Source organism: Mauremys mutica, chromosome 6 (genome assembly GCF_020497125.1).
Source record: "Mauremys mutica isolate MM-2020 ecotype Southern chromosome 6, ASM2049712v1, whole genome shotgun sequence".
In the NCBI taxonomy this organism is placed as follows: Eukaryota; Metazoa; Chordata; order Testudines; family Geoemydidae; genus Mauremys; species Mauremys mutica.
In genome coordinates, this window is record NC_059077.1 from 29,603,321 (window position 1) to 29,628,872 (window position 25,552).

A 25,552-nucleotide genomic window follows, 5' to 3' on the forward strand; every position below is an offset into this window, starting at 1 on the left:
CTTATAGTCAGACTTTCAGACGCAGAAGCCGGCAGGCAAAGCACATAGGCCAACAATGAGAGTGGCAGGGGGACAATGAAGAAGAGTCCCTAATGTGACCATCAGGTGACACACAGCCAATCCCAAGCCTAAATCTGGCAGATACAGGACACAAAGGCTAGATTTTCAGCTGGTGTAAATCAGCCAATATATCTGCCATAGATCTAACTCATAAGATTTCCTTTCCAGAGAGTGTGGGAATTTAGTGGGAATATTAATAGTGGATCCAAGAAGGCCTGCGAGATAAGGATAGCCTTGAATCATTGTACTAGACTATGTCCTATGGTCTTATTTAGGAATTATGCTGTATTTATTCTCAATAACTAACCCCTAAGACTTTAGTATTTGCACCCTTTCTTTCCTGCCAAGCTAGAAGGGAAGTCTCTTTTTGTACTAGATATGTCTCTTAGTGTGTATTGGTATCCAACCAAATGCTAGAATCTGTGGACCCTAGTAATGATCAGGCCACTAAATATCTGAATGGGACTGGTGTACCATGAGACTCTCAGTGACCTCAGGAAAGGGGTCAGTGCAATATGGAAGACATTTTAAAAAGAGTATTTAAGTGAGGCAAAAACAATCGCTGTTCATTTGCAGACCTGAAGCATTACATTTATTTAACAGTTAATAGCTTTTAAGTTGTGTGCCCATTACCTACCTTATGAATTAAATATGGACTGAGGATTATTTCCATAAGAAATATGGTCCCATGACTTATTCAGAAAGTTTCAAATTATGTTAAACAAGGCTACATCTTAATTTTTATTTCTATGAATACATTTAAACTCTACTGATTTTATATCACAGGAAATCACTTGAAAGCCCTGTTATTGCAGTACAGAGTAACACAATATATTATAACTACAGGTTGGTGGCATAGATAATGCATATCAGTGATATATTTTATGAGTGACAAGTGAAGCTACTATACTATTGAATATGGGATACCTCTGTAGTTATCAGACAGGATGTATATTTCTCCATCCTTTCTTTGAATAACCTGCCAATGATTTCATGCAAGGGCTTTGAAGTATAGGGCTAAGTCAGTATATTTTAAGTTTACAAATACAAATTGAATTTTATACATAATACATAATATGTCACATCAGAACTACATTTGCAATTAATTTCACTTAAATGTCAGAGGAAGCTAATATCATTCATATAAAGGTTTATGCTTGTATAACTAAAGTACATAATCTATGTACAAAAAGGTCAGAGGTGAGAAGATTCTTTTCTCAGTCTTAATTATGTTCTCTGGAAATGAAATATCCCAATGTTCTATATTCTGCAAGGACACATGATCTGTTTCTATATTCAGCCAACATCTAGCACTGTGGCCTAAAAATAGGCCAGCTATGAACTTTAAATAGTGGCTCAGAAAGGGTATTAACCTCTTTCTCACACGCTAAGTTTGTCACATTGCTATAAGTATTAATATAATAAGACTGTGTCTGGGGTTAGAGAATGACAAGGCACACTGTATATCAGCCAAGCTCTGCTCAACAGTTAGGCAGATGTCTTAGTCTTTACATTCTTTGATGGTTTGTTTGTCACTTTTTTAATGAAGTTAGGCATAATATTAAAAGCATCTCTCTCTGCAGGGCCTTGTTTTGTGACAGATGTCAGAGAACACAACTTTCTTTACTTCTACTAACCATTGATGGGAGACTTTTTATACTTGGTAGAAAATTTCCACATTACCTACTGTACAAATAGAACTTCTACTGTGATCAGAGATAGGTTAAAGTACGGTTCTAAATATCATTTTATAAAGATCAGGGCATAAAACTACAAATTGTATTTACTCTACTCACTATGATAATCATAACATCCTATCATCTAACCATGAAGATCCTGCAACTCATCCACTAACTGATGCCTGAGAAGATGGGCCTCATGGTATGGATGGAAAGTTAACAAATATGAACTCTGGCAAACCATAATGGAGAACAAGGATCTTTTGAGGAAAATCACCTGCCAACAGACCCTTTTTTATTTAAACCAGGGGGCTATGACTCAGCACATCCACTGATCACAGATGCGAGAGAAATGGAATCTGAGATAAACTAGGTCCCAATTCATAATGTCCATGTGCTCTCAATGTGAAGACCAGCTTAATGATTAGGCACCCACATTCTGCACCATCTCCCCTTCTGGAATATTGGTATAGAAGGGTACAGATGGCTCAGGAAGGACAGGCAGGGGAAAAAGGGAGAGGTGTTGCCTTATATATTAAAAATGTATACACTTGGACTGAGGTTGAGATGGAAATAGGAGACAGACTTGTTGAAAGTCTCTGGGTAAGGATAAAGGGGGTAAAAAAACAAGGGTGATGTCATGGTAGGGGTCTACTACAGACCACCTAACCAGGAAGAAGAGGTGGATGAGGCTTTTTTTAAACAACTAACAAAATCATCCAATGCACAGGACTTGGCGGTGATGGGGGACTTCATCTGCTCAGACATCTGTTGGGAATATAACACAGCAGGGCACAGATTATCCAATAAGTTCTTGGAATGTATTGGAGACAATTTTTTTATTTCAGAAGGTGGAGACAGTTACTAGGGGAGAGGCTGTTCTAGATCTGATTTTGACAAATAGGAAGGAACTGGTTGAGAATCTGAACATGTAAGGCAGCTTGGGTGAAAGTGATCATGAAATGATAGAGTTCATGATTCTAAGGAATGTTAGGAGGAAGAACAGCAAACAGCAAAATAAAGACAATGGATTTCAAGAAGGTAGACATTAGAAAACTCAAGGAGTTGGAAGGTAAGATCCCATGGGAAGCAAGTCTAAGGGGAAAAACAATAGAAGACAGTTGGAGGTTTTTCAGAAATTATTAAAGGCACAAGAGCAAACTATCCCACTGAGAACGAAAGATAGGAAGTATGGCAAGAGACCACCTGGGCTTAACCAGGAGATCTTCAATGGTCTAAAAATAAAAAAAGAGTCCTACGAAAAAAATGGAAACTAGGTAAAATTACAAAGGATTAATATAAACAAATAACACAAGTATGTAGGGACAAAATTATAAAGGTCGAGGCACAAAATGAGATCAAACTACTTAGAGACATATAGGATAACAAGAAAACATTCTACAAATACATTAGAAGCAAGAGGAAGACCAAGGACAGTGTAGGCCCATTACTCAATGAGGGAGAAAAATAACAACAGAAAATGTGGAAATGACAGAGGTGCTTAATGACTTCTTTTTTTAGGTTTTCACCAAGAAAGTTGGTGGTTACTGGATGTCTAACATAGTGAATGCCAATGAAAATGAGGTAGGATCAGTAGAGGCTAAAATAGAGAAAGAACAAGTTAAAAAATACTTGAACAAATTAGATGTCTTCAAATCACCAGGGCCTGATTAAATGCATCCTGGAATACTCAAGGAGCTGATCGAGGAGAGCTGAGCCATTAGCAATTATGTCTGAAAAATCATGGAAGATGGGAGAGATTCCAGGAGACTAGAAAAGGGCAAATATAGTCAATCTATAAAAAGGGAAATAAGAACAACCCAGGGAATTACAGACTAGTTAGTTTAATTTCTATACCCGGAAAGAGAATGGAGCAAATAATTAAGCAATCAATTTGCAAACATCTAGAAGATAATAAGGTGATAAGTGACAGTGAGCATGGATTTGTCAAAAACAAATTGTGTCAAACCAATCTTTTTTGACAGGGTAACAAGCCTTGTGGATAGGGGAGAAGCAGTAGATGAGGTATATCTTGACTTTAGTAAAGCTTCTGATACTGTTTCGCATGACCGTCTCATAAAGAAACTAGGGAAATGCAACCTAGAAGGAGCTACTATAAGGTGGGTGCAAAACTGGTTGGAAAACCATTCCCAGAGTAGTTATCATTGGTTCACAATCATGCTTGAAGGGCATAATGAGTGGGGTCCCACAAGAATCAGTTCTGGGTCTGGTTCTGTTCAATGTCTTCATCAATGATTTAGATAATGGCATAGAGAGTACACTTATAAAGTTTGCAGATGATACCAAGCTGGGAGGGGTTGCAAGTGCTTTGGAGGATAGGATTAAAATTCAAAATGATCTGGACAAACTGGAGAAATGGTCTGAAGTAAATAGGATGAAATTCAATAAGGACAAATGCAAATTACTCCATTTAGGAAGGAATGTGAAATGACTGCCTACGAAGGAGTACTGCGGAAAGGAATGCGGGGGTCATAGTGGATCACAAGCTAAATATGTGATCAACAGTATAACACTGTTGCAAAAAAAGCAAGCATCATTCTGGGATCTATTAGCAGGAGTGTTGAAAGCAAGACATGAGAAGTAATTCTTCCGCTCTCCTCTGCACTGATTAGGCCTCCACTGGAATATTGTGTCCAGTTCTGGGTCCCATATTTCAGGAAGGATGTGGACAAATTGATGAGAGTCCACAGAGTGACAAAAATTATTAAAGGTCTAGAAAACATGACCTATGAGGGAAGATTGAAAAAATTGGGTTTGTTTAGTCTGGAGAAGAGAAGACTGAGAGGGGCCATGGTAACAGTTTTCAAGTATGTAAAAGGCTGTTACAAGGAGGAAGAAGAAAAATTGTTTTTCTTAACCTCTGAGGATAGGACAAGAAGCAATGGGCTTAAATTGCAGCAAGGGAGGCTTAGGTTGGACATTAGGAAAAACTTCCTCACTGTCAGGGTGGTTAAACATTGGAATAAATTGTCCAGGGAAGTTGTGGAATCTGCATCATTGGAGATTTTTAAGAGCAGGTTAGACAAACACCTGTCAGGAATGGTCTAGATAATACTTAGTCCTGCCACGAGTGCAGGTCCCTTCCAGTTCTATGGTTCTATTATTCTCAGATGGCCCCTCTCATTGCACTAGTCTAGTCTTGAGGTGACAAAGGCATATAGTAGAGTTATTCTTGCTAACCACTAGAACTCCCAAACACTAACCTCCTATAGTTCTAGATGCTTCTCATGGTGAATCAATTCAATTCACCATCTTGTTAGGTAACTGCCTCCATTCATGTGGATGTATGGCCATGTGTAAGTTATCTCTAGAGGTACTGGAAGACATACTGAAAAGAACATATTGAAAAGATGTAAAGGTGCAGTGAGAGAGGATCGTATTTTGGACAGAGAACAACCATCACTCCTGTCCCTATTACATTTTAATCTCTTGTATAAAACTTGCCAGCAAAGGACCTAACATGCAGAGGTTATGTTTTAGTACTGAAGAAAAGACCCACACATTTTCAGGAATCAGTAACTACAAGAATAAGAAGGGATTGCTATATTAGACCCAGTTCAACTGAAAGTGATAGAATTTTGACAAAAAATATTTGTGTAAGTACCACCATTGCTATTGTGCAATGTCTCTCAATAATGGTCCAAAATACCCATTTACAGCAAAGGTACTATTGTATTTGGGGCTACTGCTGAAGAATACTGCACTGTTGTTGTTTTTTTGTTTGTTTGTTTGTTTTTTATGAGAGTGCCACTGGAAAGAAAACAATGTATGATAAGAAATCTATTCTTGCACTGCTGTGGAGAGGATTAACTTGGATAACTTCCTTAGCATTAATAGGATTTACCCTCTTAAACCACCAGTGAATCAACTGGAGAATTCACCTATAAAAGAGCAGTCAGGGCATTTCTTGCCTGGTTTACTTACCCTATTCATGCACTGCAGTTATTTAGGGCCATATTTTCAAACAGGAAGGCTGGAAGTTTGCATGGAAAAATGCATATGCAATTTTTCCTATTTTAAACATACAATTGTCATAACTTCAAGTGCAAAGTGGGTGTCTGTGTGCACACAAATAGCACATCCATTTTCTTCAATACCAGACAATGCATGCCATCATGTTCACCTCTTCCTTGTGATGAACAACAACAACAACAATGTGCACTTACAGTGGAGAAACTTACGGGACCTGATCCAAAACTGACTGAAGTCAATGGTAAGATTTTCATTGACTTCAAAAAGCTTTGGATCAAGCCCATATATTCTAGTTTCAAAGATTTTGCCAGACCCAGAAACATTCACTCTCTTCATGTTGGGTTGAATGTTATAAGTACGCCCACTCTATCCAGAATTTTTTATTTCAAGTGATCCCAAAAGCACTCTACCAATTTCAAGAAGATGTAGTAGTATATAGGGATTTCCAGCCTGCCTTTGTGGTCCAGGTATAACCTGTATTTTTCCATAATCAAATAGGCATCTAAGTTCCATGAATTAAAAGAAGGTGCATGTTCTGAAACATAGAAACCACAATAAGTTCATTACTACACCGCAGTTTCCCTCTCTTACGCTTGGCCAGGGCCGGCTCCAGACCCCAGCGCGCCAAGTGTGCGCTTGGGGCGGCCTTTTGCCAGCAGGGCGGCAGGCGGGTCCGGCGGACCTTCCACAGTCATGCCTGCGGGAGGTCCAACGGAGCCGCGGGACGACCGGACCTCCCGCAGGCATGACTGTGGCGGGTGCGCTGGTCCCGCGGCTCGTGTGGACCTCCCGCAGGCATGCCTGCGGAAGCTCCACCGTAGTCGCGGGACCAGCGGCACGTCTGCGGGAGGTCCCGCGGAGGCGCGGGACCGGCGCCCGGCCGCACAAGCGACGCGGCGCGCCGACCTGCTTGGGGCAGCGGAATTCGTAGAGCCGCCCCTGCGCTTGGCAGATAATTACTTTTTTTCTTTATCACAGGCAAAATCTCAGACTACAGTAAAATTCTATATTTCAAAAACCATACACTTTGGGGGGGAAATAGAGACTCTTGACATATGCTGGTAGCACTTTGCACTGGAACTCTTTGTCATGTCACACCTCTGCAACACCTAGTATAGCATTAAAAACGCATTCTATAATTTGATACTTGGATGGCTTACATGCATCTGATGAAGAGGTCTCTAAAGTACCAGAAATTGTAAGATAGGGATAAAGGTAATTCAAAATTATATATTTTTAAAAACCCTTACATAGAGAGAGAGACTGTCATCCAAGAAAAAGCATGAATGCTGTTCAAAGAGAATATATCAATCAGTTCTCATAGAGGAAACTAGCTCAGCAGGCACATGTAGAGTATGTAGTTAATGCCTGCCACCCGGGAATTCAGTTATTACATTTGTAAGTGCAATAGTAGTTTCACATATTATAGGAATGGTCATGCTGTGGTAAGCATAGTTTATTATATATTAATTTCTCTTGGCTTTTTAGCAGAAGCTGTAAAAGCTACATAAAAGAAACTGACGGCAGTAATCAGACTCTGAGAAGGAGCCAGGGAGAATAGTCTCTCACTTTATTTGAAGTTGACAGGAAGTTGGAAGTGTGATGCTGAACTGAATTAGGCCATGATGAGGAATACTCTTCTGATGGATAGCACCACTGTTACAATGTCTGTTATTCTCAGAAAGAAGCAAAATTTGTTTTCTAAGAAAGCTCTTCTGAATGGTGTGATTTATTCTACTGTAATTCCACTCTCCAGATGCTTCAATAATAGATCACAAAGTACAAGATATAGATTGGGGTAGGCAACCTATGACATGCGTGCCAAAGGTGGCACACAAGTTGATTTTCATTGGCACTCACACTGCCCGGGTCCTGGCTACCGGTCTGGGGGGCTCTGCATTTTAATTTAATTTTAAATGAAGCTTCTTAAACATTTTTAAAACCTTATTTACTTTACATACAACAATAGTTTAGTTATATATTGTAGACTTAGAGAAACAGACCTTCTAAAAATGTTAAAATGTATTACTGGCATGCAAAACCTTAAATTAGAGTTAATAAATGAAGACTCGGCACATCACTTCTGAAAGGTTGCCGACCCCCGATACAGATTGCATGTACCCTACTATAACTGACTCCTGATGACTCTCTTACATTTTGTTTAGTTTGATGGGTTTAACTAGCATTTTATATCTACATTCCTCAACATTTTATCAATTGAGATCAATTACTGTGCTGTTGATTTGGAGTTTGCATTAGATTAATACATTATTTAAAATGATCACAAGATTCATATTGAAATATTTTTTAAGTTATTACAAAGGAACCACAATGAGTTTGTTAAATTGATAATTAATTATATTTATTGTGAACATATCAATATCTGTATTGTTGGAATAAGGTACTTTTTCAATTTTGGACTTCACGCATTTGCAGCTGGTTAGATATCTACAGTATATTACAACACTTAACCAGCCTATGGTGGTCATGGTAGTTGCTGCCAAACTTTGAGGAGGAGGAAAGTGAGAGATTTATATCTAGGGCCCTACCAAATTCACAGCCACGAAAAATGCATCATGGACCATGAAATCTGGTCTCCCCCTGTGAAATCTGGTCTTTTGTGTACTTTTACCCTATACTATACAGATTTCACAGAGGGAGACCAGCATTTCTCAACTTGGGGGTCCTGACCCAAAAAGGAGTTGCGGGGGGGTCCCAACATTATTTTAGGGCGGTCATGGTATTGCCACCCTTACTTCTGTGCTGCCTTCAGAGCTGGGTGGCCGGAGAGTAGCAGCTGTTGGCCAGGCACCCAGCTCTGAAGGCAGCGCCCCGCCAACAGCAATGCAGAAGCAAGGGGTAGCAATACCATACCATGCCACTGTTACTTCTGCACTGCTGCCTTCAGAGCTGGGCGGCTGGAGAGTGGCGGCTGCTGACTGAGGGCCCAGCTCCGGAGGCAGCAGTTCAGAAGTAAGGGTGGCAATACCATACCATGCCATCCTTACTTCTGTGCTGCTGCTTTCAGAGCTGGGCTCCCAGCCAGCAGCCACCACTCTCCAGCTGCTCAGCGCTAAAGGCAGCATCGCCGCCAGCAGAAGTGCAGAAGTAAGGGTAGCAGTACCACAACCCTCCACCCACACATCCTTTTTGGTTCAGGATGCCTACAATTACACCACCATAAAATTTCAGATTTAAATAGCTGAAATCATGAAATTCATTCTTTTAAAAATTCTATGACCATGAAATTGACCAAAATGGACCCTGAATTTAGTAGGGCCCTACTTATATCCTAAGGCTTTCCCAGATGTCAAAGTTACTGCAATCCCAGTTAGGAAGGAATCATTCGGGATTAATGGAACCCAGAGTAAGTGGAAGGAACTCCCATGGAACTTTCTGGGGCAAAATCAGTGGTGATTAAAGTGGTTGGGATAATCAAAAGCTGAGTGTAAATTGGTCAGAAATAGGTATTAATGGGTGTAAGGGGCAAATCAGTGTAACTAGCATCAATCTGGCATTCATGGATTATGGAAGCTCAGTGTAATTTACATGGCAATAAAGCGGAAGAGCTTTGGTAAATAAGAGCAAGAAGGGTGTGTACAATAAGCAGGAGGTGAGGGGCTGCTTTTTCTTTTAACTTCCCATCTCCAACACACCTGGGAATTCAATGACTTGTCTTCACTATAAAGTTAACTCATGTTAAAATCTGAGTGTTCCCTCTAACTTAACTCAGCCTGAACACAAAAACCCTTAACTTGAGTGTTGTGGTGCTTTAAACTTGAATTGGGTGGCCCAAGTGATGTCATAGGCTAAAGCTTGGGTAAGCACAGACAAGTTCTCCCAAGTATCAGAGGGGTAGCCGTGTTAGTCTGGTTCTGTAGAAGCAGCAAAGAATCCTGTGGCACCTTATAGACTAACAGACGTTTTGCAGCATGAGCTTTCGTGGGTGAATATCCCTGACATAAGAGTGTCTTGCATCCGAAGAAGTGGGTATTCACCCACGAAAGCTCATGCTGCAAAACGTCTGTTAGTCTATAAGGTGCCACAGGATTCTTTGTAAGTTCTCCCAAAATTCACTGGGAAAGAATTCATAGAGTTGCTTAGATTACTCCAGCACTCAGAATCAATGGATGGACCAAGAAATCAGTGCCACACACAAATGAGTGCAGCACCTGGACACATCACCGTGAGTTTTATTTCACACTGTGGCTGCCTTCACTTGAATCAGGCTAGCTTGAGAGGAGTAACTCAAGTGTAGATAACAAGGTAGTCTATAGTGAAGACATATCAAAACTGATTTGCACTCTTATGTCAGGGATAAATTTTGGCCCCAAAGAATACCAAATCACTGCAAATTGAACTTGTTTTTCATAAGGAAAAATTAGCATAGGTTACTTTGCCACTTCAACATCCATCTGGTGTGTAATTACACCATCGTGTCATTTAGGTCAACTGCTAAAGTTTTGACATAATACACCTCCATTGGTAAAGCAGTTCTATTAATTTTCTAAGGAAAATCATTTTGTTGCAGGAATGTATATCTCATGTCATAGTATTTTTGTATCACACTGTACTACAATAAATAATTTCTCACTGCAAGTGATACACTTGGGTGCATTGCAAACACTCACTGGGAACTAGCCTTTGTTGGAAGACTTTGTTCATAATAAATGGTTCTACCGCCATTCTCAAGACATATTTTTACCCAAGATTTTTTTGAATGTCTGCATAACATGTACTTATTTTGCTATTAAATGAAATCTTCAGAAAGGCAAGTCAAAAAAATTACAAGGGTTATCCTAAGCTTGTAGGTTTGTTGGAGGAAATGGAAGGTAGGAAGTCTATGATTTCCTGGAAAAAGGCCATTTACATTAGTTGCTTCCTTATCTTCAGGTGGGGATATCCATTTGATAAATTAAAAATATGATAAGTAATCCACCAGACAAGACATTTTCTGTCTCAGTCCCCAAATATGGAATTTCCTTCCAAATATTCACATGCCCAGAGGAGACATAATCCATCCTGCAAGAATGACCAGTGTTTTAAAATACAAATATAAGATTTCTGGAAACTCAAAACAGAAGTATGATACCATTCAAAAGGAGACATTTTCAATTTCCCCAAAAGACTCAGTACTTATGGACTCAAGCAACAAGACAGAAAAATAACATTTTTAGATTAAGAAAATCTTCTGAAGGTAATTCTTATAAGTTTTTATGACTCAGCGTTCTACAGATGGCAACTTTGGTATACTTTACAGAGAACAATGAAGAATAGCCCTCAAACATATTTTAAGTCTATTAAAGTTACAAAATATTTTTCTGTAGCATCTATAGAATAGACAGAAGTATGGTATAAATGCTTTATCAGCATTTTGTTTGAGATGATTTTCATAATTCATTCATGGTTTCACCACTAAAGAGTAATATGGCAACCCTAAATTTGTGATGATAAAACGGTTATATTCTGTACATAATCTCTTTCACTGACCCTGTATAACTATATAGAGAGGCATCTGTGTATATGCATACACATATATAGATGTGATTCTGATGCCATGTTTTCACCTGTTCAAGCTGGACACCCAAATTTATTTGTATTTGAACATTTATGAAACCATGATCATAGAATCATAGAAGATTAGGTTTGGACGAGACCTCAGGAGGTCATCTAGTCTAACCCCAACTAAATCAGCTCAGTCAGGGCTTTGTCAAGCTGGTCCTTAAAAACCTCTAAGGAAGGAGATTCTACCACTTCCCTAGGTAACCCATTCCCGTGCTTCACCACCCTCCTTGTGAAATAGTTTTTCCTAATGTCCAACCTAGACCTCCCCCACTGCAACTTGAGACCATTGCTCCTTGTTCTGTCATCTGCCATCACTGAGAAAAAGCCTAGCTCCATCCTCTATGGAACCCTCCTTCAGGTAGTTGAAGGCTGCTATCAATTCCCCCCTCACTCTTCTCTTCTACAGACTAAATAAGCCTAATTTCCTCAGCCTCTCCTTATGAGTCATGTGCCCCAACCCCCTAATCATTTTAGTTGCCCTCTGATGGACTCTCTCCAGTTTGTCCACATCCTTTTGGGGGCGGGGAGGAGTTGGGGGACTGGATGCAATACTCCAAATGTGGCCTCACCTGTGCTGAAAAAAGGAGAATAATCACTTCCCTCGATCTGCTGGCAATGCTCCTACTAATGCAGCCCAATATGCCCTTAGCCTTCTTGGCAACAAGGACACACTGTTGACTCATATCCAACTTCTAGTCCACTGTAACCCCTAGGTCCTTTTCTGCAGAACTGCTGCCTAGCAACTCGGTCCCTAGTCTGTAGCAGTGTATGGGATTCTTCTGTCCTAAGTGCAGGACTTTGCACTTGTCCTTGTTGAACCTCATCAGATTTCTTTTGGCCTAATCCTCCAATTTGTCTAGGTCACTCTGGACTCTATCCCTACCCTGCAGTGTATCTAACTCTCCTTCCAGCTTAGTGTCATCTACAAACTTTCTGAGGGTGCAATCCATCCCATCATCCAGATCATTAATGAAGATGTTGGGGCACTCCGCTTGATTCCGGCTGCCAACTAGTCATCGACCCATTGATCACTACCCATTGAGCCCAACGATCTAGCCAGAGTACTATCCACCTTATAGTCCATTCATCCAATCTACACTTCTTTAACCTGCTGGCAAGAAATCTGTGGGAGACTATCAAAAGTCAAGGTATATCTCGTCCACCGCTTTTCCCATATCTATAGACAGCCAGTTATCTCACCATAGAAGGCAATCAGGTTGGTCAGGCATGACTTGCCCTTGGTGAATCCATGTTGACTGTTCCTGATCACCTTCCTCGCCTCCAAGTGTTTCAAAATGGATTCCTTGAGGACCTGCTCCATGATTTTTCCAGGGACTGAGGTGAGGCTAACAGATGTGTAGTTCCCTGGATTTTCTTTCTTCCCTTTTTAAATTATGGGCACTATATGTGCCTTTTTCCAATATTCCAGGATCTCCCCTGATCGCCATGAGTTTTCAAAGATAATGGCCAATGGCTCTGCAATCACATCAGCCAACTCCCTCAGCACCTTCAGATGCACTGCATCCGGCCTCATGGACTTGTGCATGTCCAGCTTTTCTAAATAGCCCTTATCCTGTTCTTTCACCACTAAGAGCTGCTAACCTCCTCTCCATACTGTGCTGTCCAGTGCAGCAGTCTGGGAGCTGACCTTGTCTGTGAAGACCGAGGTAAAAAAAAGGATTGAGTACTTCAGCTTTTTCCTCCTCATCTTTCACTGGGTTGCCACCCCCATTCAGTAAGGGTCCCACACTTTCCCTGACATTCTTGTTGCTCACATACCTGTAGAAATCCTTCTTGTTACCCTTCACATCCCTTGCTAGTTGCAACTCCAATTGTGCTTTGGCCTTCCTGATTACACCCCTGCTTGCTCGAGCATTATTTTTATACTCCTCCCTAGTCATCTGTCCAAGTTTCCACTTCTTACAATCTTCCTTTTTCTGTTTAAGCTCACAGATTTCTCTGTTAAGCCAAGCTGGTCTCCTGCCATATTTGCTGTTCTTTCTGCATATCAGGATGGTTTGTTCCTGTGCCCTCAATAGGGCTTCTTTAAGATACAGCCAGCTCTCCTGGACTCCTTTCCCCCTCATATTAGCCTCCCAGGGGATCCTGCTGATCAGCTCCCTGAGGGAGTCAAAGTCTGCTTTTCTGAAATCCAGGGTCTGTATTCTGCTGCTTTCCCTTCTTCCTTTTGTTAGGATCCTGAACTTGACCATCTCATGGTCACTGCTGCCCAGGTTGCCATCCACTTCTACTTCCTCTACCAATTCTTCCCTGTTTGTGAACAGCAGATGAAGAGGAGCATGGCCCCTACTTGGTTCCTCCAGCACTTGCACCAGCACGTTGTCCCCAACACTCTCCAAAAACTTCCTGCATTGTCTGTGCACTGCTGTATTGCTCTCCCAGCAGATGTCAGGGTGATTGAAGTCCCCCATGAGAACCAGAGCCTGTGATCTGGAAACTTCTGTTAGTTGTCCAAAGAAGGCTTTCTATCTCATCCTCCTGGTCTGGTGGTCTGTAGCAGATGCTCACCACAACATCACCCTTGTTGCTCTCACCTCTAAACTTAACCCAAAGACTCTCAACAGGCTTTTCTCATTTTCATACTGGAGCTCTGAGCAACCATACTGCTCTCTTATGTACACTGCAACTCCTCCCTCTTTTCTCCTCCCTCTGTCCTTCCTGAACAGTTTATATCCATTCATGACAGTGCTCCAGTCATGTGAGTTACCCCACCAAGTCTCTGTTATTCCAATCACATCATAGTTCCTTGACTTTGCCAGGACTTCCAATTCTTCCTGCTTGTTTCCCAGGCTTCTTGCATTCATGTACAGGCACCTAAGATAACTAGCCGCTTGCCCTATTATCTCAGTATGAACCCCATATGATGGGTACCATTTATTATGAAGGGATCATAAAACAGCTCTTCTATGAATACAGACAAATGTATATAAATGTTGTTATGAAAGCAAAATATTTGAAAGCTCCAATATTTGAATAATGGCTAATACTTTATGGGTTTTGTTACATTCATTAGTTCTTCTGTTATTCCTTTAAGGCTTGATGGAGTATACCAAAAACATGTAAGACTTATGCAATAAAACACAGCAGGGTGTGTATTATAATCTAATGACGACACACATCAGTAGCTGTTTTTTTATTCAGGCCATTAACTCTGGAGAGGTTTCATTATTTACCATAGTCCATACTGAAAAGTTTCAATGAGAACACATCACAAAGTTTATTAATTCCTAAAAATAAACATGCAACAGGAGGAGAAAGAAGTAATATCTTATTAAATTGGTGTAGGTATACATTTGAAGGAAATAGTCCCAAATATTTCAAAAGTTTTACTGAGAATAATTATTACTAAATTACTGAGGAAAAATTAATGAAGTAACAAAATTAGTCATTTAAAAAATTGATCTGAGAACTGGTATGAAATATTTAACTGGCAAAAAGAATCTACACAGTACACTTTCTTTGGCTTTGTGGACTGAAGCTGATGCTGAATTGCAGTTCTTGTTCTTTCAGGGCTTCTCATCACAGTTGTTTTATATTATTGAGGTAATTAAAAATATGCTGCATGCGGTACCAAACACTGTTAAAAATGCTTTGAATTTATCTAAATGAACAGAACAGATGGCGGATATTTTGGTCCATTTTCATTTTGAAATGTGCATCATTTGCACACTCTTTCTGTGCTTTTGCACACAATTATAATTATTGCATGCATACATATAATTAGCTAGGTGTCTGGTGATTTTCACATGCAGTTGCCTGAATTGCAAGAACAGTCACAATAACTTCTTATGTGCATATAATTCTGAAAATTTGAACTGTTATTTTTGTGAAGAGATGGCTTAGCTAAAATCTTTTTTTGCCCATCAAAATTATTTGTGTTGTGGTAGTGCCAGAGGCCTCAATTAGGATTAGGGTCCCATTGTGCTCAGGTGAGAGGGTTCCTGCCCCAGAAACTTAATATCTAGGAAAATTATCAGTATTTCTGTCCTTGTAAGAATCAGAGACCTTTCCATTTGTCAGTGACTGGATGTGCGTGGTCATGCCTAGTGGCTGGAGCAGGAGTAAATAGCCAGGAATCAGAGCTCAGGGTCTGAGCCAAGTTAATTAGAGTGAGGCAAGGCAGGGGTAGGGCTGGGTCTAAGGCAAGATCAGGGCTGGAACAAGGCAGGAGCAAAGCTGGTACAAGCAGGAGCAGGAGCTATTGCAGCCATGGGTGAATGCTTTGAGCAGCATGCAAATTGCTGCTACTGCTGGGCTTAAGAGCTGGTCTGCTGACTCTTCCAGCCAATCAGGTGGTGTAGCCAATCAGGCAGCCTGCTACAGGCCAGCTGCACTTGTTATGTTGCCTGGAGACTGAATCTGCTGCAGGCCCTGATTCCTGGCACCATGTAAAAAGTAACAACCGATGCATTAAAGAAACTTTTTTCAGGGGGAAAAAAATGTTATCGGTAAAAGGTCATTTAAATGACCCAGCTAAGCAAGTTTAAATCCTTCCATCTGTGTGTAACAAGCAGCTGCTAACAATCTTTTGACTAGCACAATTGGGTAGTGGTCCATGACTTGTGCTCCTAGGCACTATGGTAATACAAATAATAATAAATAATACATGTTTGGCTCTCACTGATGCTGGGAGGATGATCAGAAAAGTCAGCTTGAAAAAAAGAATATACTTTTCCCTGCTGTGATTGACATTTCTAAGATCTTTAAACCTGAATCCAATCAAAAATATATTTTATTCTCACTTTACAAGCCCCTTTCAAGCAGTGATACAAAAGTAGAAGAATGGAACGTATGGTTCAGGTGGTTGGATCTGATGGTGGATCATTACTTACATTTTCATGGGAATCATGTAGCCAAAAGCTAAGATTTTAAAACCCCATTTTGTGATATATTCTATCTAACCTTTGTGCACAACCTTAACTCTACCACCTTGTAAATACAACTCTGTCTTTAATTACATGGTCATGTACTACAAGGCAAATGCATCACTTTCCCAACTGTGAAGCACCTAAGGTACATCTGAGAGGAGTTTCTCATTGCACAACTTACAAGGTGTGCATTAAATCACTCTCAACCCTATTGCCACTTATAGAGTGGTTAGGAGCCCATTCCTCTGCTGCAGGTGTCCCTGCCAATTTATAGCAATATCCATCACTTCATGTTTTATCTATACAGTTAAGTTAGCTACTCACACTTGTGCAGCACATCTTTCCTTAACTGCACATTTTATTAAGTTAGTCAAAAAGTCTACCGTGTTCAGTATACAATTTTCAGGGGTTCAGTTAAATAAAGATCAATTTCTCTATCGTAAAGTAAAGGAATTTCTCCTCAGTGAGGATACTCACATCCCATAGTGATGGATGTATAGAACCTGAATAGAAGACAATTCCATGAAAATTTCCACTTCTGACCTTTAGCCCTTTTAGAAGTAAAACTATTTTGAAAAGTGATGGCAAATTTTTTTTTATATAATGCAACACTTACATTTTTCATACTTTTCTCAGACTCAGAAATGATTGAGCTGAGTTTCTTCAAACTTGAAAAAAATAATCATTTTTGGAGCAAGGGAAACTTGGAAAATTTTAGCCTGAAACGTGAGGGTTTGAGAGACAGAAAATAAGGAGTTAGAACAGAAACCATTGTGTGACCTTTACTACAGCAGTTGCTGATGTTACTGCTATAATTATGCTGTACTTGTTGTGATTTCTTTTGTTCTTACCATATGTGAGGAAATCGTGTTTTTAGATGAATGCCTTCATCAGAGGCTACATTCATCTTGATAAATGTGCCCTGCTTAAATTATGAATGTTTGATTCTCATGCTGTGATAAATTCAAGGTATAATAAAACAACATAAAATTCAGTAACACTTAATACATTCTGTAAATATTTAGACTTGAATATATTCAATCGGATATTTGTTTTAACTACTATATGTATTTTGCCTTCTACCGTTGGTGGCAGATGAAATGGGACATGTTAAGACCTAGAAGAATTGTACTCAGACTTCAACTGCTGAAGAGCCAATTTATGGTTGAGTAGTCAAAGAACCATTAAAAAACCGAATACTTGGAGTACAAAAATGTCTGTAATGTAGTAATAGCTAATATATTCTTTGAAAGACCTAAACCAATCTGAACAATGTTTTTAGGGCTGAATAAGAGAGCTGCCACTAGAATGCTGTCACCAGTTTTGAGAAGCCAGCTTCTGTCAATGTCACTACCACCATGACTGTGTTCCTTTAGATTTCTAGCCTTTAATTCAATATTGACATTTTTCCGAGAACACCTGCTACATTTTCATTAGGACATTAATCTTTCAGGTGCACAATGTAACTCCTGATGGAAGTACTCAGCTGAAATGATATTTTCCCCAATATACAATATGTAGAACAAAAGAAATTACAACATATATCGTAGCGGCTGTGACTCTCACAGTTAACATTTCATAACAGTTTCCACTCTTAGTCCATGTTTTTAGTTGCTCATAACTCTCACCTTTTCCATGCTTGGTCTTTCTCCAAAAGTTATTTTTCAGGCTTGAACAAACTTGCTTGTGTTGTTTTTGAGTATGTGAGGAGTGAAAAATATAAGCTTGCTGCATTATAAATACATTTTTAACAGCTCTGCAGCTGAAAAGTCTTGTGGATAAAATTTATAATTTGGTAGGGAAATAGCCATCATTGAGGAGAAATGCCTATGCTCTTTCCAGACAAAAATGGTTTTCATTTGACTAGCTTATGACCCTTTGTAAGTTAAAAAATGATCACAAACAATAGATTTTTTTAACCAAAAGAAAGGCCGCATGCAACTCAAGAGTCATAGGTTTACTATCTCTGGTCTAGATCACTTTTTTCTGGACTCTCTTGTTCCTTCATAATTTTGTCTGGAACTTAGATGTCAAGGTGTTGGGAATCTTATATATTGATATGATTGGAGAGAAGAAAGGAAAAAAAATCCTCCTCTCGATCATGCACAGAGTAGAGTGTAGGTGTATTTTCACAGTGCATTCTGCTCTTACTTTCATGAACAGCACTTCAAATAACATGAAGAACCAGTGCAAAAAAATCCAACAGAGTTTCAGATCTACAACATAACAGATAAATTTGAATATGCTTGGGTAAATTGTGAGTGATATATAATTGTAACATATAAAACTCCTAACACAGTAATGTAGTTGTCATCCACAAAAAGTTATGGGGCCAAATTTTGCTCTCAGTCACACAGTAACTTATGATTTCCATGGTCTCATACCCGAGTAACTTTGGATTTACAGTGGTGTAACTTTGTACAGAATTTGGTCTATTGTAAGGTAAGGAAGTGGGTTCTGCCAACACTTACTATTTCTGTTGCTGACAGTAGTAAGCCACTAAGGAAAAATGTATTTCAGATTTTAGGAATCCAATTAAACATGTGTGAATTGGGCACCAAAATGAGAAAGGGAGAATCCATGTGATGCTACAAATAAGCAATTACATTATAAGGTGATAACATAATGCTATTTGTGCATCTTGCTGAAACTTAACATGGTTTATAGTTGAAAGAATGGCTTGCAGCCATTTTGAGTTCTTCTTGGAAATTGCACAAGATTTCGTAATGCATTCACACAATATGTGTGTTTCACTGCTAGTAGTTCAGAGATCTGACATTTATATCAGAGTGCACCATACAGTACATATAAATTGCTGTGTTGGCAGTTGGAATACTATGGTAATGAGAGCCTGGAATTTCCATGAAAACTATTTTGGGAGTTTTGGGTAAACACTGGGAGCTGGTAATAATACATAGCCTTTTCTCTAAAGATGTGCCAGATTTGAATTACCTACCTTCACTAGTGAAGAAAAACAAACGAATATTTTAATTAACTGTTTGTGAATCACGTTAAAACCTATGCAAGAGAAAAATGCTACACTGGCAGAGTGATAGACTAGGTTATTTCTGTGATTTATATGTCAGGAGCAAAATGTCAGGAGCAAACACCATAGCTAAGTCTTTTCATGGGCACTGGGGAAAAAAATATTTTAAAAGATGAAGTGTCTTGTTTACTGCAAACCTTGCTAAACAAAACCCCTCACACATCTTTCCAAATTGTACAGCTGCCATGAGGCACTGTAGTGAGTTATGATAAGTGGTATGCAGCATTATACCTCCCATGGCACCTACCAGAACCCATGACAATTTCACAAATTGGTGGGATTATCACAACAGGTGGTTCTCTCTCCCTTCCTCCCTTCTCATGTCTCTTCTTTTCTCTACTTTCCTCCCTTTCCCTTTTCATCTTCTCTCTATCTTTCCTTCACCTTCCCCTTTTCTCTCTCTCCTGCTATCCTTCCCAGTTCCTCCTCCTTAGAAGGCATCCTCTGTAGACTGCAGCCACTAGAGGGTATTAGGATCACATACACACACTTGAGTAGGTTGCCAATGACTTACTATCCAGTAGAGGATTACATGATGCAGGAACTTATCTATATAATTGTTAAATATATGGCTTTGTTAATACTAGTTAACCCTTTCTTTCTCCCTACTCAATATCCCCCTCCACAGAACTCCTTAATGCCTCCCACATGCAAAATAAAAAACAGCACAGGCTATTTCTTCCAAAAAAGTACTACATCATTTTGCCATTTCATTCTTTTTTGCAGTCACAGTGGGTTTGATTGTGCTTTTGTGCAGCACAGCTGCACGACCCCAAGAGGAGGTCTGTTTAGGTAGTGTGTCTGAATGAACAGAGAACTGGCTTCTATTCCCAGCTCTACCACTGGCCTTGAGTGTGGCTTTGGGTGAGTGACTTCAAAGTTCCATGCCTCAGTTTCCCAATTTGTAAAATGGGGATAATGATACTGACCTCTCCTGTAAAGCACTTTGAGATCTACTAATGAAAATGCTATGTAAGTTAATAAATACATACATAAATAAATAAATAATAATAATATAATACTATTAGCCAATAAACTGCTCCCCTCCTGCCCGTTTTTCTAAAGCAGTACAGAATGGCCGCAGAAATAGTTTTTTTATTAGCATAGAAATTTCCCACACCAAGGAGGAAAAGTCTTTCCGAATCAAGCAGAACTGTATTTGTTTGTTTGTTTCTTTTTGTCTTACCTCCCTAAGAGGATCATTGAGCTCATTGAGAATATTGTCCTCATCAAAGATCTTGCCTTGGTAACGGTGTTCGTAGTAATCGTGGATCTTTTGGCGCATGTCAGCAGGTAACTTGTGAAATGACATGTATTGTTCCACTTGTTTGTACTAAAAAAAATGGAAAATGAAGAAGAAAGTCAATAAAAGATCAGTGCATTACTCTTTTACAATCTAAAGCCATCTAAAGTGCTTGTAAAATGAAACCTAAATAATGCAGTTGCTTAAAGAAAAGGAAAAGCAATGTTGAAAAACTTCTATCTTACAAAGAAACACAATATACCCATGGAAGACAGATGACAGCACATTGATTGAAGTTGATTCCAAACACTGACAATTGATATAATGTTATTTATAAAACATATGGGTTAACAAAGAACCTGGTATATTCAAAAAAGGCAAGTCAGAAAAAAGAACAATTGAGCCATATGAAGAGTCGATAAATGTAAAAACAGTCATAAAACAAATAAATTATCCTTCTAAATGATCAGGTTAAACAAATCTGAATGATAACTGCTTAACAAATGAACATTCTAAACAAACACAGTGTAGCTATTTGGTGATTCATCTGTAATAAGGTTTGTTTTCAAAAAGGTATTAAAACAAAGATCATTCTAAAGGAAAGTCATTGACACAGATATAAGGTCAGATATCCAGATATAAGATATGAAGTAAGCAGCATATATGCTGACATGGTGTCCGCTATTGCACCAGTTATGGAGATGGATAACTTTCCATTCATGATGTGTACACATGAACTATGATTTGTAAGGGGTATGTACTTTATTAAGAAAAATGTTTTATATACCATAAATGTGCCCAGTAACTTAAATAACTTATAGTGTTAAGGTTATACTGGTGGCAATGCAATCACTAAAATCAAAGAAATCACCAGTTAAGATATTAACATCCACACCATCCTCAAAGCCTTGCTATCCAAACATTACAAAACCCAAATGCACTCTCAGAATCCTCACGCCTATACCAAACTCCCTTTACTTTCCAACCTCAATGAACACATAGAACTCCTCCGATGAAGTGGGCTATAGCCCACGAAAGCTTACACTCAAATAAATTTGTTAGTCTCTAAGGTGCCACAAGTACTCTTGTTCTTTTTGCGGATACAGACTAACACAACTGCTACTCTGAAACCACTAAATTGAGTCACCTTAATTTCCAACTCAGTAAGATAGCTTCATTTACCAACAAGTGTTATTGGAAAAAAAAACTGTATATTGTGTTATTTCTACCTCTTTAATCCTGAGGTTGGAGTTAAAGATGTGCAATTTGAGGAGTTGGATGTGTTTAAATAAGTAAACATCAAAAAGGACTTTCATGTGGAATGGAGTATGAATTTAGAGGAATGGAGGGTGGGACTTGGAACTGGAATGTATGCTTGGAATTAGAGCCATGGAACTAAAAGATAAGTAACCTACCTTCCGTAATCAGAGCTCTTAGATATGTGTAATCCCTATCTGTATTCTACTGTTGGGTATGCATGCACTCTATGTGCCGGAGAGCAGAAGACTTGTGTTAGTAATTTCCATTGGTCTGTGCCCATGTTCTTCCTTTCCTAATGCTCTACTGTGCATAAATTCTACAATCTGAAGCAGAGGGGAAGGAGGATGGTTACTGGAATACAGACACAGAACACACAACTCAAAGAACTGCTGGTCCCTATGTGTATTCCTGTGTGGGTGACTGACAAGAAGCACTCAAGAAGGGGGAGGGCCCCAGCGGTATTGAATTCTCAGTGTTTCTCAACTGAAATCTGTCCATAGAGAGCTAAGCTCTGGTTCTGATTGAGTCTGGAATTGCTCCAATAAATTCTATGGGCTGTGTTGGAGCTAAAGTGGATTTTTCTATGTTCACATAAATTTGTAGCTAAAAGACTGTGCACAGATTAGATTGATGCCACTACTTCCCAGTGAGATTTCCTTATCAGAAGCCAGTGGTCTAGGGATGGAAAGAATATCAAACTGTGGCACTGGATGTGTGCTGCCACTACTGAAAACACCTTTATAAATACTCTGGGCAATGTTGCCACTCCAAAAGGAGGCACCCTGTATTAACTGTGATTCTCATCTATCATGAACCTCAGGAACCTCCTGTGGGAGGGGAGGATATCTATATGAAAATAGGCATCCTTCATGTTGAGAGCCAGGAATCGTTAGTTTATATTTATGGATATCATAATCAATACCGGGGTAACCATCCTGAATCTTAACTCTTTGGTTAAAGACATTGGGCACCAGAGGTCTAAGATGGGTCTCCATCCTTCCTTTTTCTTGGAGATCAGCAAGTATTTGGAATAAAATCCCTTTTCCCAATGCCAACATGGTAACAGTTCTATGACCCCTATTGGAGTAAGGAGTGCACTTCTTGCAAGAATACCTTCTTGTGCGAGTGGGCCACTGAAAACAGACAGGGAAGAGGGTTTTGAAGGAGGAGGGGAGAGGAACTCTATGGCATAACTGAAGTGGAAGACATTGAGAATGCATTTGTCTGCCACCTATGGGAGAAAATGGGCTAGTTGGATACCAAATCAAATTTTGGATATGGAAGGACATTTCACCTGGGTTGGTTCTCAGCTCTCAAAGTTCCTGTCAAAAGTATTTATTGACAGGTGATTCCAGTTGGAAAGAGGAGAAAGGAGTTTTTTGCACTGCACCCTCTGTTGATTTCATGGCAGTTCATATGTTCTGTGGTGACAGAAGTGCTGTGATATTGTCTAGGCATAATAAGTTGTCTGATGTACTACTTCTTGAATGCTGGTTCTATATACCTAGGGAACAGAGGATTACCCTTGAGTTCCTTAATGAGTGCAATGACTCACCAGTGTTCTATCTAAACAAGTTGTCACCCTCAAAGGGCAAATCCTCCACAGCGAACTTCCCTGGGAAACCCAAGGAATTAAGGCAGGATTCCCAGTGCATCCCAATGGCAGTTTCCATCAATATAGAGGCTTCATCTACAGTTGTTTGAAAAGAAGACCTGGATATCAGCCTAATTCTTCAAACTGAGCTCCAACTTATGAGGGCCTGGTGGACCCCAGGAAATTCTGGATGCTCTATCAGGGCTGATATCTCTCAGTGGAGGTGATAATAGTCCTTCTCCCATAACGGAATCACCCAGTGAGGAGAATGTTGGCTCCAGAAGTGGTTCATCAAAACCTGTGATGAAGAAATACCCCAACTTACAGAGGAGATGCAAGATCAATTTCTCTCATAACATACAACCAATGGTGCCAGGAACTCTCTTGTAAGGACCAGGTCAGATAGGAGGGGCGATTCCAGATCCAGCAGGATGGTGTTATTCTTTAAAGTGGTGTATTTGTCACCCACCACCAGGGCTTGAAGAGTCTCCTGCCTGTAAACCTTTGGTGCCAGCGTGGAAGTATGTTTCAGTGCCGACGCTATATGGAGTGCTTCTATGTCCTTAGCGGGTATTAGAGTTTGTACTGGCCCTACGTACATGCTTCTCTTTACTTGATCCCAATGCGAAGGGGCTCTTAGTCTTCAAAATCTGTGAGTCAAGACCATGATCCTTTTGGCCTTTTAGCTTCCTGAACCAGATGGGAAGAATCATTTGACCTCGACGGTGTAGGGGAATCAGCCCCTCTCTTTGAAGTGGATCTGCAGGGAGATTTTTCTCTAGGCTTTAGAGGAGGTTTCTTACCCTTGTCTTGAGCCTAAGATGAGGAGTCTTATAAGCTGAGCAGACATACTGTACTTCAGGTGGAGGCACTGAGGAGTATGCCACCAGTACTACCAGAAGCTTAGTTCCAACTGAAGCCTCATAGAATGCTCCATAAGGTGTTTTCTAAATCTCAACTCTGGTGTTTGTTGGGGTTGTGGCAGAAAGGAGTGCTAGATACTACACTTGGCAGCAATATGGGCTTCTACAAGATAACAGAGGCACCTCTGGTCATCATCACTAACTGGAAGGAATTGGGCCAGGATCCTCTATTTTTGAAGCCTGGAATCCTGGGCATAATTGGTGTCCCATACTGGGAAGGATGGGTCCAACGTGGATGTCGGGTAATTACTCAGTAACTTGGCTAACACACTTAACTAATAACTAATCACATTTTTCTATCTACAATATTTACAGTATATACTATTTACAGGTTCAATATTGAAGGAACAACTCGTGGACACTGGAGGTTTCCATCTTAGATCATACAGTAGTAAGAAGAAACCAGAGAGGCTGTCAGTCAACATTACATCTTATGCCCTTGGTTCAGAGCATAAGGAAAGGAAGACTGCAGGCATGGACAATGGATGCTACTGGAAAAAATCCTCTAGTCTCATATGCCTGGAGCACATGCGTATCCAACAGCAGAATACATTTAGGAGCCAGCACTCAAAGAAGAACTAGGAAGCAGGTCTAGAGATTGGAACAGCCATAGGACCCAAGCACCAGAGGGACTCACATTACCCTTTCTAAATATATCTTGCCTCCTGAGGTCTCTAGGCCTTCTGCCCTGTCTGCTTCCTTGATTCCAATACTACAGACTTGCCAGCTCCTCACCCAACCTCTCGTGGATATACCTTACAGAAGAGGAAGTCCCAATCCAACAGACCTTGTAAAATGTGTGAATAGGACAAAGCGTATGAGGTTCACCAGATGGAAAAGCTGCCATGATTGCAGAGCAACAAGCTTCACCAGTCAAGTGATTTTGCCTGCATGTCCCCCGTTCACCTTGCCCCCTCCATACCTCCAGCTTGTGGGCACTCAGTCATGGTAGCAGGGGTCAAGAGATGGGGAAACTCACAGGTTAAAAGGAGGGTGGAAACTACCTTGAACATTGCTTTCTTTATTCTGAGAGTCCATATTAATTTTTTTCTTCCTGTGTGTTTTCAAGCTTAATTAGGTGATCTGAACTCTGCTTTAAATGAATAACTCAACATGGTCTTCATTGTGATGTCTATGGCATTTCCAACTATGGTAGCACTACAGTGCAGTTAGAGGTACATATATCTTACATGTCCTTTCAATTAAATATGGTACAAATCTTGCCCTGCATGTGCAACTTCTACAGGTGAAGCATACAAATCCATTAGAATCAGTTTTCGCTTTGCAAAGGGTTACAGGA

At 39.9% G+C, this 25,552-nt stretch overlaps 1 protein-coding gene across 1 annotated transcript in view; it reads right to left on the reverse strand.

Moving 5' to 3' along the window:
• HCN1 (hyperpolarization activated cyclic nucleotide gated potassium channel 1) overlaps window positions 1–25,552 on the reverse strand; it is a 290,597-nt gene that overhangs the window by 37,093 nt on the left and 227,952 nt on the right. Inside the window, exon 5 of the mRNA XM_045021684.1 lies at window positions 20,419–20,565. Within this exon, the coding sequence (XP_044877619.1) occupies window positions 20,419–20,565 (147 nt within the window). The remainder of the gene's footprint in view (window positions 1–20,418; window positions 20,566–25,552) is intronic.